At 41.1% G+C, this 12,939-nt stretch overlaps 1 protein-coding gene across 1 annotated transcript; it reads left to right on the forward strand.

The window, feature by feature from the left end:
• Window positions 1-20: 20 nt before the first annotated feature.
• On the forward strand, window positions 21-5,841 carry BBS12 (Bardet-Biedl syndrome 12). The gene is made up of 2 exons (XM_073655649.1): window positions 21-144; window positions 3,647-5,841. Exon 2 carries the CDS (start codon window positions 3,653-3,655, stop codon window positions 5,621-5,623), a length of 1,971 nt encoding a protein of 656 aa, XP_073511750.1. The 5' UTR covers window positions 21-144; window positions 3,647-3,652; the 3' UTR covers window positions 5,624-5,841.
• The last annotated feature ends 7,098 nt before the right edge of the window (window positions 5,842-12,939 follow it).

A 12,939-nucleotide genomic window follows, 5' to 3' on the forward strand; every position in this document is an offset into this window, starting at 1 on the left:
CGATTCACCGAGTGATAACCAATCAGCGACAACCTATTTTGAGCGTCATGAGCGCATACAGGAAGCAGATCCTGAGCAGTGGGTCTCATGGCAACGAGGACAACGCTCTTGTGCTGCAGGCGACTGTACCGGCCATAACCACGGGTAGGGAGATGCTCGGGAGGGCCTGGAGATGCTCGGGAGGGCCTGGAGATGCTCGGGAGGGCCTGGAGATGCTCGGGAGGGCCTGGAGATGCTCGGGAGGGCCTGGAGATGCTCGGGAGGGCCTGGAGATGCTCGGGAGGGCCTGGAGATGCTCGGGAGGGCTTGGAGATGCTCGGGAGGGCTGAGGCCTGCAGGGTCCGGAGAGCCAGTAATGGGGGCGTCAGCTAGTGTAACCACATGTTAGAGGGACACAGCCTTCTAATTCTCACAAGATGAAGCCCTCTTCCTGGTAATATTGGCAGTGGGCTATTGATAGTGGTGCACATCCTATGCATGGAGCTGGAGCCTGCCATCCTAGCCTCTCTTGTTTCTGCAGTGTACAGTATGGCAGTATATGGTGTAAATCTTGGTCTCTGAGGCCCAGTCTGTCACTGGGCCTCACATGAGCACCAAGATGGCAGCCATGGGGCGTTCTGCAGGCTGTCATGGTAAGCCATTGGCACTCTGAGATCGCATTGCGGGCGACCGCTACATTTAATTGCCACTCTGAGATATTGGCAGCGACATCCGAACGATTTAGCAGCTGCACTTAGTGCTTTTAGAGACACCTGCCGGTGGTGTAACACAGCCGGCGTCTGCCATGTGTGGAGCGGGCTTAGCTCCTATGCCCCTCACAGTTACATCCATTTGTACTAAGGCACTTGCTAGGTTGGTTTCTTTCCTTCCAGCAGTGAGCTACAGCAGCACTCCAGAGTATCTTATTTCAGCACTGAAGTGGCGCTGCTAATCTAAATTCTCTGCCCTTAGTCCGATACTTACCTGCCGCCGTCTTCAGCTCTTGCCTGCACCGCTCCGGCCCCATGCTGCCATCTCCCGCGACTTCTGACTGACCGGAAATCAGAGGTACCAGTCACAAGCTCTGAATGTGAGTCCATGAGACCCTCGTTCTGGCTCTTATACGTTTAGGCTACATGCCCACTATGCGTTTTTCAAGCGTTTTTGCCGCGGAATTTCCGCAGCGAAAATGCTTGGTAATACGTTCCCCATGGTCCCCAATGATGATCCGCATGTGCTGTGCACATGCTGCGGAAATTTCCGCTGCGGATTATCATTGCGGAAAAATCCACAGCATGTCCATTATTTTTTAAGACACGCTGCGTAATTTCCGCTATTGAATCGCTTAATATCCGCATGACTACATGTGCACATGCGGATATTAAGCGATTCAATGTGCGCATGGTACCCAGGTCTGGAGAAGAGGAGACTCTCCTCCAGACCCGGGTACCATAGTACCTGTTAAAAAAAAGAAAAAATTTACATTATACTCACCTTCTGAAGGCCCGTGGTTTCCTGTATGGTGTGTCCTGGCTACCTGGTGGCTCGCGATGGTGTAAAAGGAACTTCCATGACGTTTTTTAGTCATGTGACAGGTCGCGTCACCTGCCACATAACTAAATGACGTCATGAAGGTCCTTTTACACCACCACGAGCCGTACAAGAGACCGGACGCACCGGAAAGAAGACCGTGGGCCATGAGAAGGTGAGTATAAATTTTTTTTTTTTTTTTTTTTTTCTTTCTCTAACTATTAACTTGGTCACACTATATAAATCCATGCCGGCTGCATGGATTTATATAGTGTGACCAAGTTGTCAAGCACTTTTCCAAGTGATGCTAAAATCGATTGGAAAAGCGCTTGACAACCCGCATGCGGAAATGCATGTGAAGAACGCTTCTACCTGGCTAGAAAAACACATGTAAAATCCGCATGTGTTTTTCCTGCCAGTGAGATCCAGAAAAATCAGCAGCATTTCTGCATCTTGGGCACTTAGCCTTACATTGAGTTGTGACTTCCGGCTTGCTCAGCTAACACTGGAGCGATCTGGCGGGTCACATCCTACAAAAGACGACCGGAGCGGTGTCAAGAACAGATTAAGATGGCGGCTGATAAGTATAGACTAGTTGCAGGGAATTTAAGATTATTGACACCACTCCAGCGGTAAAATAAAGAAAAAAACACTGTAGTGGTGGTATGACTTTTGTAACTGCAATACTTACTATTTCATTAGTATAAGGCTGTGTGCCCACGATGCGTTTTTTAAGTGTTTCCGCAGCTGCAGAAACGCTTAAAAAAAGCATGGTAGAAGGCCTGCCATGTTCCCCAATGATAATCCGCATGTGCTGTGCACATGCTGCGGAAATTTCCGCTGTGGATTATCATTGCAGAAAAAAACGCAGCACTACCAATTATTTTGTGGAAGTGCTGCGTTTTAGCCGCCATTGACTTGCGTTAGAACGCATGCATTCCGCATGTCCTTATCACTAGATAAGGACATGCGGAATGCACGCGTTCCAATGTGCGGATGGTACCTGGGTGTGGAGGACAGGAGACTCTCCTCCGGACCTGGATACCATAGAAACTGTGAAAAAAGAATAAAAGAAAAAATAAAGATTATATTTACCTTCTGACGGCCCCCGCTGCTCTCGTCCTTTCATGCCGGCAGCTAGCGATGGACTGAAGGACCTGCGCTGACGTCATAGTCTTGTGATGGGTCACGCGACGCTGACGTCGGCAGGTCCTTCAGTGTACCGCTGCCGGCAGCCTGGACAGAGGGAAACAAGACACCGCGGGCCATCGGAAGGTAAGTATTTATTTATTTTTTGCCATTCTTTCGGTCACACTATATAAATCCATGCCGTTTGCATGGAATTATATAGTGTGACCAAGTTGACAAGCACTTTCCAAGTGATGCTAAAATTGCTTGGAAAGCGCTTGTCAACCCGCATGCGGAAATGCAAGTGAAGAACGCTTCACATCCGCTTGTCCCTGTCAGGAAAAACATATGTACAATCCGCATGCGTTTTTTCTGCCAGGGAGATGCAGAAACGCTCAGGAAAAATCCTGAGCATTTCTGCATCGTGGGCACATAGCCAAACCCTTCAGTTATTGTGTTGGACAGAATATAATTAGTTTTAATCTGTCCAGTACATACATTGTTATGGTTTGCAATATGTTCAGAATTGTCAGTATACATACATAAGACTCCGGCACCGACCATGCCAGCCAGTGGAACAGCGCCATTGTCTTTCTCTGTCACAACCTCGCGGGACATCAGACTGCAGAGAGATGTCCTCCTTAACATTATTGCTTGCTCAGAATTAATTGGTGCTTTGAGTCCTGAGGTAAACATAATGGTGTCCATGTATGTAGCAGCTTGTCCCTAACGGGGGGCCAAAAAGGGCACACAGTTTACCATGAAGTGCCATGTTGTTGGCAATTTCTGCAGTTTCCAGCTGTGCCGTAATTCCGCATAGTTCTTCATCTGTATTGGCCAAACATAAAAAAACTCATTGCAGAAACATACAGTTCACAGTAGTTCGGGCTGCTTCCTGGCTGCATGGCAAAAGTCGATACATTTATGGGCACCCATTCTTGCTACCTTTGGAGAACCTATTTACAGCTAGATATGACCACCAGAATAAATCCATTCTTTTCAACCTTAGGCCATCATGTCTGCTATGAAATTAGGAAGCCACGTGGGATTGATTGAATTATTTAACTTCTCATCTTCAGTGAAGACCTTTCTAGGACCGCAAAAATCATACAAGTTTATTTACGATCCGGATACTCAAGAAAGCTCTTTGACTTGCTCAGCATTTAGACTTCTGGAGAGTCTAGATTTATCCAGTGCAGTTGGCCAACTCCTTAATGAAACTATTCAAGCCCATCACAAAGCTTATAAGACGGGTACAACAACTCTGTTTTTCCTTGTTGGAGTATGGAGCAAAGCTGTTCTTGAATGCCTTCACCACGGAGTTCCTGTTTCATTGATTGTCTCAGTAATGGTAGAAGGGCTGAATTCTTGTATTGAAAGCCTCGAAGCTTTACACATACCGCTTCATAATGTTCTTGCTACAAATCAGATCTCCAGTCATAGGACATCTTTACCGGATGGAAGAAGTGGTGGTGTTTATAATCATGAAAATCATTGCATCTCTTCTTCTCGAAGTGGAACCTTTGACCTTAAATGCCTAGGACAGGTTCCGAATACAGTAAAACCTGTAGATAGTATTCCGTCTAGTAGAGGAAACACAAATAGTAAACTATGCCAGATGAGCAAACTGTCTCATAGTAGACACTTCTCAATCCCAAAAGTAAGCCGTTTTCAGGATCCTTTGCAAACCAGATGCCACCATTTGGAAGATTTAACAAAGTCTTTGAGTCATGGGAATTGGGAAGCAATGGCACTCGTGGAGAAGGCTGCTACTCTTATGCTTGAAAGCACTCCTGAAATTTTTGTGACCAAAGATCTCTTCAAAGCGTCCTATGTAAACATCTGCTTTTTAAGAGGTCTATCAGAATTCAGCTCATGTGCTACTTTTGGATATGTGACTTTAATAAGACCAGAGTATGCTACAATTGTTCAAACATTTGAGAGCAAACCTTTAAGAGTTCTTCTTTTGGATGGAGCACTGACAGAAAAGTATAGACATGTTGGCTTTAATATGCCAACAAATCTAAAATTGGTATCTCAATTTGCAGACCTTGTAAGTTCATCTAAGGAGTCATGGATAAATAAAGCTTGTCAGAAAATTGTTCAAGCCAATATAAATGTAATTTTAGTGAGGGGTGATGCCTGTCCACAGCTTATAATGCAATGTATTCATAGGAATATTCTAATTATTACTCATGTAAAGCCAAACGTTCTTCAAGCATTTAGTGACTGCACAGGTGCAGAACCAGTGACCTATCTCACACAGGTAAGGAACCATAGCATAGGCTGTGCGGTGTATGCCAAAATCTTTCCACAGGGGAGTTCAGAACCAAACCAAACAATGGCTGTGAATTTCCATGCACATGAGATTAATCTCGTCACTGTTGTGCTAAGCTGCAGGCTATACCCCAAAATGCAGGTCATGGAAGATCAGTTTTGGACTTGTTCTTACAAACTGTATAATGCTCTTCTCGATGAAAAAGTGTTTCCTGGAGGTGGTGCAGTTGAATTATTCTGTCTTAATCATCTCCAAAAACTTGAGAAAACACTTGTACCCATTAGCTCCATCAGTAGTGGATCACTGTCCTGCACCTCATCATGGTTGTCCAGGTCTGTTGTCTATTACCAATCCTTTGTCTATAAATGCTTTGCCAAGGGCTGGATTACATATCTTTCTGCTCTTCTTTTTAACATGGGTGACTATTCTTCAGAATTACAAGCTATGACTATTATACAAAACGAACTCAAAAACATTAGTGCTTGCTCTTCTCCTTCATCATATGTGTTTAATAAGAATGTTTTAAAGGGTGAGCGAGAATTTCCCACTGAACACAGACCGGTCACAGTGTACGATAATGTTACTCCAAAGGTTGAGGCTTGGCGTAGTGCTCTGCATCTAGTTCACATTGTGCTTCAGACAGATGCAGAGATTATTACAGGTTCTACTACACAAAAACGGCTAACTACGGGACATCAATTTCTCTGATGTTTTAGGTAAATTTTGCAACTAGACCCAGGTAACATACAACAGTGTGTGCTGTTTATTAGGATGTCATACAAATTCAGTAATTTATTATGACCAATTTCCATCATCTACCACCTGAAGTACAGTCATTCAAAAGTTTTTGTATAACTTATCAATTGTAATGTTCTGTAGATTAATGAGTTTTTCAGTGGAAAAAAAATAAACCTAAAATTTGACAAGGGACAAGATTCGTCATTCTGTCTGTCAATACTTCTTGTGAGATAAGTTGGCTTCAAAAATATTTTTGGAATCCACTAACATTCTGGGGACTGTGAAAGCCATTCAAAAGCTTCAGATAGGGTTTGCCAGGTAGTAAAAATAATTCATGTGGCCATAAAATGTAAAAACAATTATTGCAGTTTCCAGAGATCACTTCTGATCATCTCTGCGTACCCCTGCTCGTGGGTGTATGTACTATAGACTGAGACCAATGCAACTGCCATGGACCACTTGCAGTCAATGGGTCCAGTTCTAGTTGGTTCCTTTTTTTTTTTTTTTTTGTAGTAAGAAACTATGCACGACTCCGCACAAAGGAACTACGTTATCGGTATTCAGGACTCAAGGTTTAGGAATAGAGAATTAAGGTTTAAACTAGCACCAATCCCTCCTGTTTTGAATGGCAAAACACAGCACCATATTCCAGGAGGCAGTTTGATTTTTGCTATCAGACCTCTTCCCTTTACGAATACCACTGCCCATGTATGCGTGATTTGCCAAGGGATTTGTTCTTAGGAAATTTGTATTTCACAGATCATTGCTTTCACATTTTATGGCCTTTTTAGACGTTTTTTTTTTTTTTTTTTTGTGAAACTAGTTCAGGTTTCACAGTTAATTTTTTTTGTGTGTGTTTTAAAATCATGGTCTTATAATATTCAAGCTTTCTTTAGCTCCAGTTTCACTGAGTTTGAGACACTGGCTTCCAAGATGTATTAACACCTCACAGAATCCATTCTTCACTGAACAGTTGTGGCCAAAAGTTTTGAGACAGACACAAATTTAGTTGTTTTTTCTTTTCACAAACTTTGCTGCTTCAATGTTTTTAAATCTAATCAGTGATTGGAGTTTATCACAATCTCTAGGTTTTAGTTTGTCCACAATTGCTTTTGGATCATTGGGAGAAGTTTCTCTTTGAGTAAGCCCACTGTCTTGGATGAAAAGCAACTCCACACATGAATGGTCTCCGGAGACTTTACCAGTGGCATGACACAGGTAGTGCTTACGTTTTCTTCTCTGGACAATCATTCTTCCAAATGTCCCATACAGTCTAAATGAAGTACAGGGATTGGGGTGAAGTTATTTTTTTCTGATGAAGACCCCTTCAAATTATTTGGGTCATCTGGAAGAATAATTGCCTAAAGAAGAATGGGTGAGCGCTACTATGAGTCTTATGTTATGCCAATAGTAAAGCATACTGAGACCGTTCATATTGGGCATTGAATTTCATCCAAAGAAGTGGGGTAAGTCACAATTTTGTGTATCTAAACATTCTCCAAGAGCAGCTTCTTCCAACGAACGAGGAGCAATTTGGTGATGAACAATGATTTTTTTCCAGGGTGATTGAGCACTGTGTAACATGACAGTGATAACTAAGTGGTTCTGTGAACAAATCATTGAAATTTTGGGTCCATGGTTAGGAAATTTACCAGATCTCAATTCCATTGAGTCTGGTCAATCCTAAAACAAAGTAGGTGGACAAACAAAAACCCAAAAGCTGTGATAAACTCAAAGCACTGAATAGGCAAGAATCAATTGCAATCAGTCAAAATTTGGCCCACAAGCAAATATCCAGCATGCTAGGGCAAATCGCAAAGGGCTTGGGGGGGAGGGGGGGGGTTAAGGCTATGTGCCCACGATGCAGAAATGCTCCAGATTTTTCCTGAGCGTTTCTGCATCTCCCTGGCAGAAAAAACGCATATGGATTGTACATGCGTTTTTCCTGCCAGGGACATGCGGATGTGAAGCGTTCTTCACATGCATTTCCGCATGCGGATTGACAAGCACTTTTCCAAGCGATTTTAGCATCACTTGGAAAGTGCTTGTCAACTTGGTCACACTAAATAAATCCATGCAAACGGCATGGATTTATATAGTGTGACCGTAAAGAATGGTAAAAAATAACTCTATGCTTACCTTCTGATGGCCTCCGGAGTCTTTATTCCATCTGTCCTGGTTTGCCGGCAGCTCGCGGTACACTGAAGGACCTGCCGACGTCAGCGTCGCTTGACCCGTCACATGACTATGACGTCAGCACAGGTCCTTCAGTCCACCGCGAGCTGCCGGCAAGCAAAGGCAAGCACACTGTGGGCCATCAGAAGGTAAATATAAAATTTTATTTTTCATTTTATTCTTTTTTTTTTTTTTTTTTTTTTTTTTTTTTTTTTTTTTTATTACAGGTTATATGGTACCCGGGTCCGGAGGAGAGTCTCCTCTTCTCCAAACCTGGGTACCATCCGCACATTGCCGCTGCGGAAACGCTTAAAGGGTAGCTGTCAGGTCCCCTATGCCCTCCAAGCCAGCAGCATTCACCTATGTATGAGTATAACATTATTGAGTGAAAACAAGGTATAAAAAAAAAAAAAAAAAAAAGCATTTATAATATCCCGGTTTGCTATTATAATGAGGGCTTTGACTAGTCGATGGCACGTTGGGTGGCCCAGATAGCCCTCTTTTTATGTTAAAAAGCCCCTGCGATGATGCCGCTCGTTCAACTTATGTTCCACCAATATAAGACTGATGGTGGAACCTGTCCATATCGGCAGGTTCGGCCAACAGTCTAACGTGTATGGGGGGGGGGCTCTTTACACTTCAATATTTTTCCTGCATCACATTAAATGCAACAATTGACTGTTAAGACGACAAATTAACAGGTGCCATGGTAAGGAGATAAGCAATGTTATCCACTTTACCTGTCACTGATAACTAATGTTCTGGTTAATCGGTGTGCATGTAATGAGTAAAGCAATTGAATCTGGAAAAGAGGACATTGCTTATGTAAGATGACTGAAGTGAACTGTTTTTTTGTTGAATATTGTATATAGGTGACAAACACTGAATGGCCAATTTATTAGAGACATTCATCAAAGCGTGTTGGGCTTTTTTATTCAGAACTGCAGCAATTCATCGCTTCACAGATTCTGCTAGGTGTTTTACATTCTTCAGAAATAATGGAGCATCTGCACAGGATAGCTTGTCCCACATGTCAAAATTAAAGGGATCTACTAACTTGCTCTGAACACCTTGTTATATCTTATCTCAGAAATGCTTACATGATTAAGATCTGTGGACTGTGAAGTCCAGGGAAGTAAGGAAAAGTCACTGCCATGTTCCTGGAACCAATCCATGACTACAATAACCTTGTGGAATGATGTATTGACCTGAAATAGTCATTTTGCTACAGGGTAAACAGCTGCCATGAAAAGGAAGAACTTCAATGGCACAATGCTAAGATTAGCCCTACTGTTCAAATATCCGTTCAGCAGTATCAGAAGGCCCATGGTGTGGCAAAAAAACTCACCACAGCCCAACGCCTCAAGCCTTTAAAGCATCTGTCACTTTTATTTCTATTTCATAAATCCATAATACACATGAAAATAACAAAGTTTGTAATATGTCTTATCAGAGAAATTTGCTTTCAATTTTTGAATTGGTTCTTCACTCTAAATTCATTTGTAAAATCTGTATTCAGTGAAGACAGATTTTTACATTACTGAGAGAAGGGGGTGAAAGTTGGTGCTCATAAAGTTTTTATGGAGCACTGTAACTAAGCTTACAGGAGAACTTGCAGCAGAATATTGTATCTGTCACTAGCTCCTCTCTTCGTAGAATCTTATAACCACCTGTCACCCCCCTAAGATTCTATGAAAAGAATTTTATGAGCACCAACTGTCATCACCTATCTCAGTAATCTGAAAATATGTATTCATTAAATGCAGATTTCACCAATGAATTGGATCATTCTGAGAATGAATTAGAAGTCCAGGAGGAGACAGAAGCAGAGTTGTTTACTAAAATATATTACAAAATTTCTTATTTTCACACATTCTATTGATTTGATGAGGAAAAAAAAAGGTTTTTTGACAGTTACTTTTCAACTGTTGACATCTGCTAGGAAATGTTCATATATTCATGTTGCTTGCACCAAAATCGGACTCTCCCATCAGCATGTTGCAAGAAAAATCTAGATTAATTTGTCCACACAGTGATCTAGTTCGTGAGCTGTTTTACGCATTGGAGTCTTTGCTATCTGTTTCTCTTGGACAGAAATGGCACTCCGACTGCTCATCTGCAATTTTAGCCCTTTTGTACTAAGGAATGACAAGTTGTGCATTGGGAAATGTCACTTGTAACACAAGTGTTATTTTTGGCAGTTAACTTGAATGTGCACCACCTATTCATCAGAATGATTCGGGACATACTCCTTCCTTTAGTTGAAAAGTAGCTTATATTCACAAGATCTCCTTCTTTCTTTGGATATTCTTCTCCAATCACACCTTTCCCAATATAATCTTAACATTGTTGCATGAGAAAATTTGCAAAGTAACTCAGATCGCTTGATTTTCTCTGACTCTGATATCAATCCACAGAAAATTTGCTGACTTAATTTTACATTACAGTCCAGGAACTCATGTCTAATTTCCATACAGGAAAACTACAGTCATGAAAGGGCATTTGTCCCCAATAAAGTGAGCATTACTAATCTTTCACAGGACATGGCTAAGAAAAAGTTAAGGATAGCTACAGGGGTGTGAAAAAGTGTTTGCCCCCTTCCTGATTTCTTATTCTTTTGCATGTTTGTCATACTTTTAAATGGTTTCAGATCACAAAAATTTAAATATTAGACAAGGATAACACCACAAGTAAACACACAATGCAGTTTTTAAATGAAGGTCTTTATTATTAAGGAAAAAAGAAATTGAAACCTACAGGGCCCTGTGTGAAAAAGTGATTGCCCCCACCCCTCCCCCTTTAAAACATACATTAACTGTGGTTTATCACATCTTTAGGAAGCTGAGTTCTATTTCCTTAGCCACACACGGGCCTGATTACTGCCCCACCTGCTCTCAATCAAGAAATCACTTAAAAAGGACCTGCCTGACAATGAAGTAGACCAAAAAAAATCTTCAAAAGCTAGTCATCATGCTGCGATCCAAAGAAATTCAGGAACAAATGAGAAACAAAGTAATTGAGATCTATCAGTCTGGAAAAGCCATTCTAATGCTTTGGGACTCCAGCGAATCACAGTGAGCCATTATCCACAAATGGTGAAAACATGGAACAGTGGTGAACCTTCCCAGGATTGGCCGGCCGACAATAATTACCCCAAGAGCGCAGCGACGACTCATCCAAGTGGTCACAAAAGACCCCACAACAACATCCAAAGAGCTGCAGGCCTCAGTTAAGGCCAGTGTTCATGACTCCACCATAAGAAAGAGACTGGGCAAAAATGGCATGCATGGCAGAGTTCCAAGATGAAAATCAATGCTGAGCAAAAAGAACATAAAGGCTCATGTTTTCTGCCAGAAAAAAAACATCTTGATGATTGCCAAGACTTTTTTTTAGAATACACTGTGGACTGACGAGATAAAAGTTGAACTTTTTCGAGTCTATGCCCCATTACATTTGGTGTAGAAGTAACACAGCATTTCAGAAAAGCAACATCATGCCAAAAGTAAAATATGGTGGTGGTAATATGATGGTCTGGGGCTGTTCTGCTGCTTGAGGACCTAGAAAACTTGCTGTGGTAAATGGAACCATGCTTTCTACTGTCTACCAAAAAATCCTGAATGAGAATGTCCGGCCATCTGTTTGTGACCTCAAGCTGAAGCGCACTTGGGTTATGCAGCAGAACAATGGTCCAAAGCACACCAGGAAGTCCATCTCTGAATGGCTTAAGAAAAACAAAATTAAGACTTTGGAGTGGCCTAGTCAATGTCCTGACCTTAATCCGATTGAGATGCTGTGGCATGACCTTTAAAAAGGAATTACAACAATTTTGCAAAGATGAGTGGGCTAAGAGTGGCTCAATCACTTTTTTCACACAGGGCCCTGTAGGTTTGGATTTCTTTTTCCCTTAATAATAAAGACTTTCATTTAAAAACTGCATTTTGTGTTTACTTGTCTAATATTTAAATTTGTTTTGTGATCTGAAACATTTAAATGTGACAAACATGCAAAAGAATAAGAAATCAAGAAGGGGGCAAACACTTTCACACCACTGTAGATGTATTCTGTCAGTAGATGGCACATTAGTCTGTGTCTACCAAGATAATACAATATGTTGCCTTATTTGATTTGCTTTTTTTCAACACTTCTATTTTTACACTAGAAACATAAGCTGTAATTTAATTCTAGAATTACTTTTTTATTTTTGTAAATTGTCATTGAAATCATATTAGTATCATATATCAAGTGTTTTCTCTAATAAACATTTTCTCGTATTACTCTCACAGCTAGATGCAGTATGCTAAGAGCAGGATGTAAATTAACACATGTTAATCTGTTTTCACTGCGCTGATGACCACAAACTACAGTCTACAAAAACAAGTCTACATTTTGGAAGCTCATTAAATAATATTCAGTCTCACCTTGTAGCATATGCGCTGAATACAAAATACTGTATTAATTCTATATAAGCTCATACCATTTGTAATAAAGATTTAATTAAATAGGAAGTAAGTAACACATAAACCATACTTACAATAAAAGCATAGAAAACATATTACCACAGTATCATAAGGGTATGTGCCCACAATCCGGAGCCGCTGCGGGTGTGAAGCTGCGTATTTATGCACTGTCAAACCCGCAGCGGCCAGATGTTACAGCATAGTGGATGGGATTTCTAGACTCTGGGACCTCGATTTCAAAATGAAAATTGGAACTCTGGGACCTTGTGGATTGTGTCAATGACTGTCTTCTGGACATCTGTCAAGTCAGCAGGCTTCCTCATGATTGTTACGCCTACTGAAACAGACTAAGGGACCTTTTTAAAAGCTTAGGAAGCCTTTGCAGTTTTTTTTTTGTTAATTATTAAAATTTACTGAGATAATGGCTTTTGTGTTTTCTTTGGCTGTAAGCCATAATCATCAACATTAACAGAAATAAACACTTGAAATAGATCATTCTGATTGTAATGACTCTATATAATAGATGAGTTTCACTTTTTGTATTGAAGAACCGAAATAAATTAACTTTTTGATATTCTAATTTTGTGAGATGCACCTGTAACCATAGATTTTAAATTAGCATGCTAATTTTTGTTTGAGTTGGATTTTTTATTT

This window comes from Phyllobates terribilis, unplaced genomic scaffold, assembly GCF_046119375.1.
Source record: "Phyllobates terribilis strain yellow unplaced genomic scaffold, ASM4611937v1 Scaffold_1__5_contigs__length_1240528914, whole genome shotgun sequence".
Taxonomy (NCBI): domain Eukaryota; kingdom Metazoa; phylum Chordata; class Amphibia; order Anura; family Dendrobatidae; genus Phyllobates; species Phyllobates terribilis.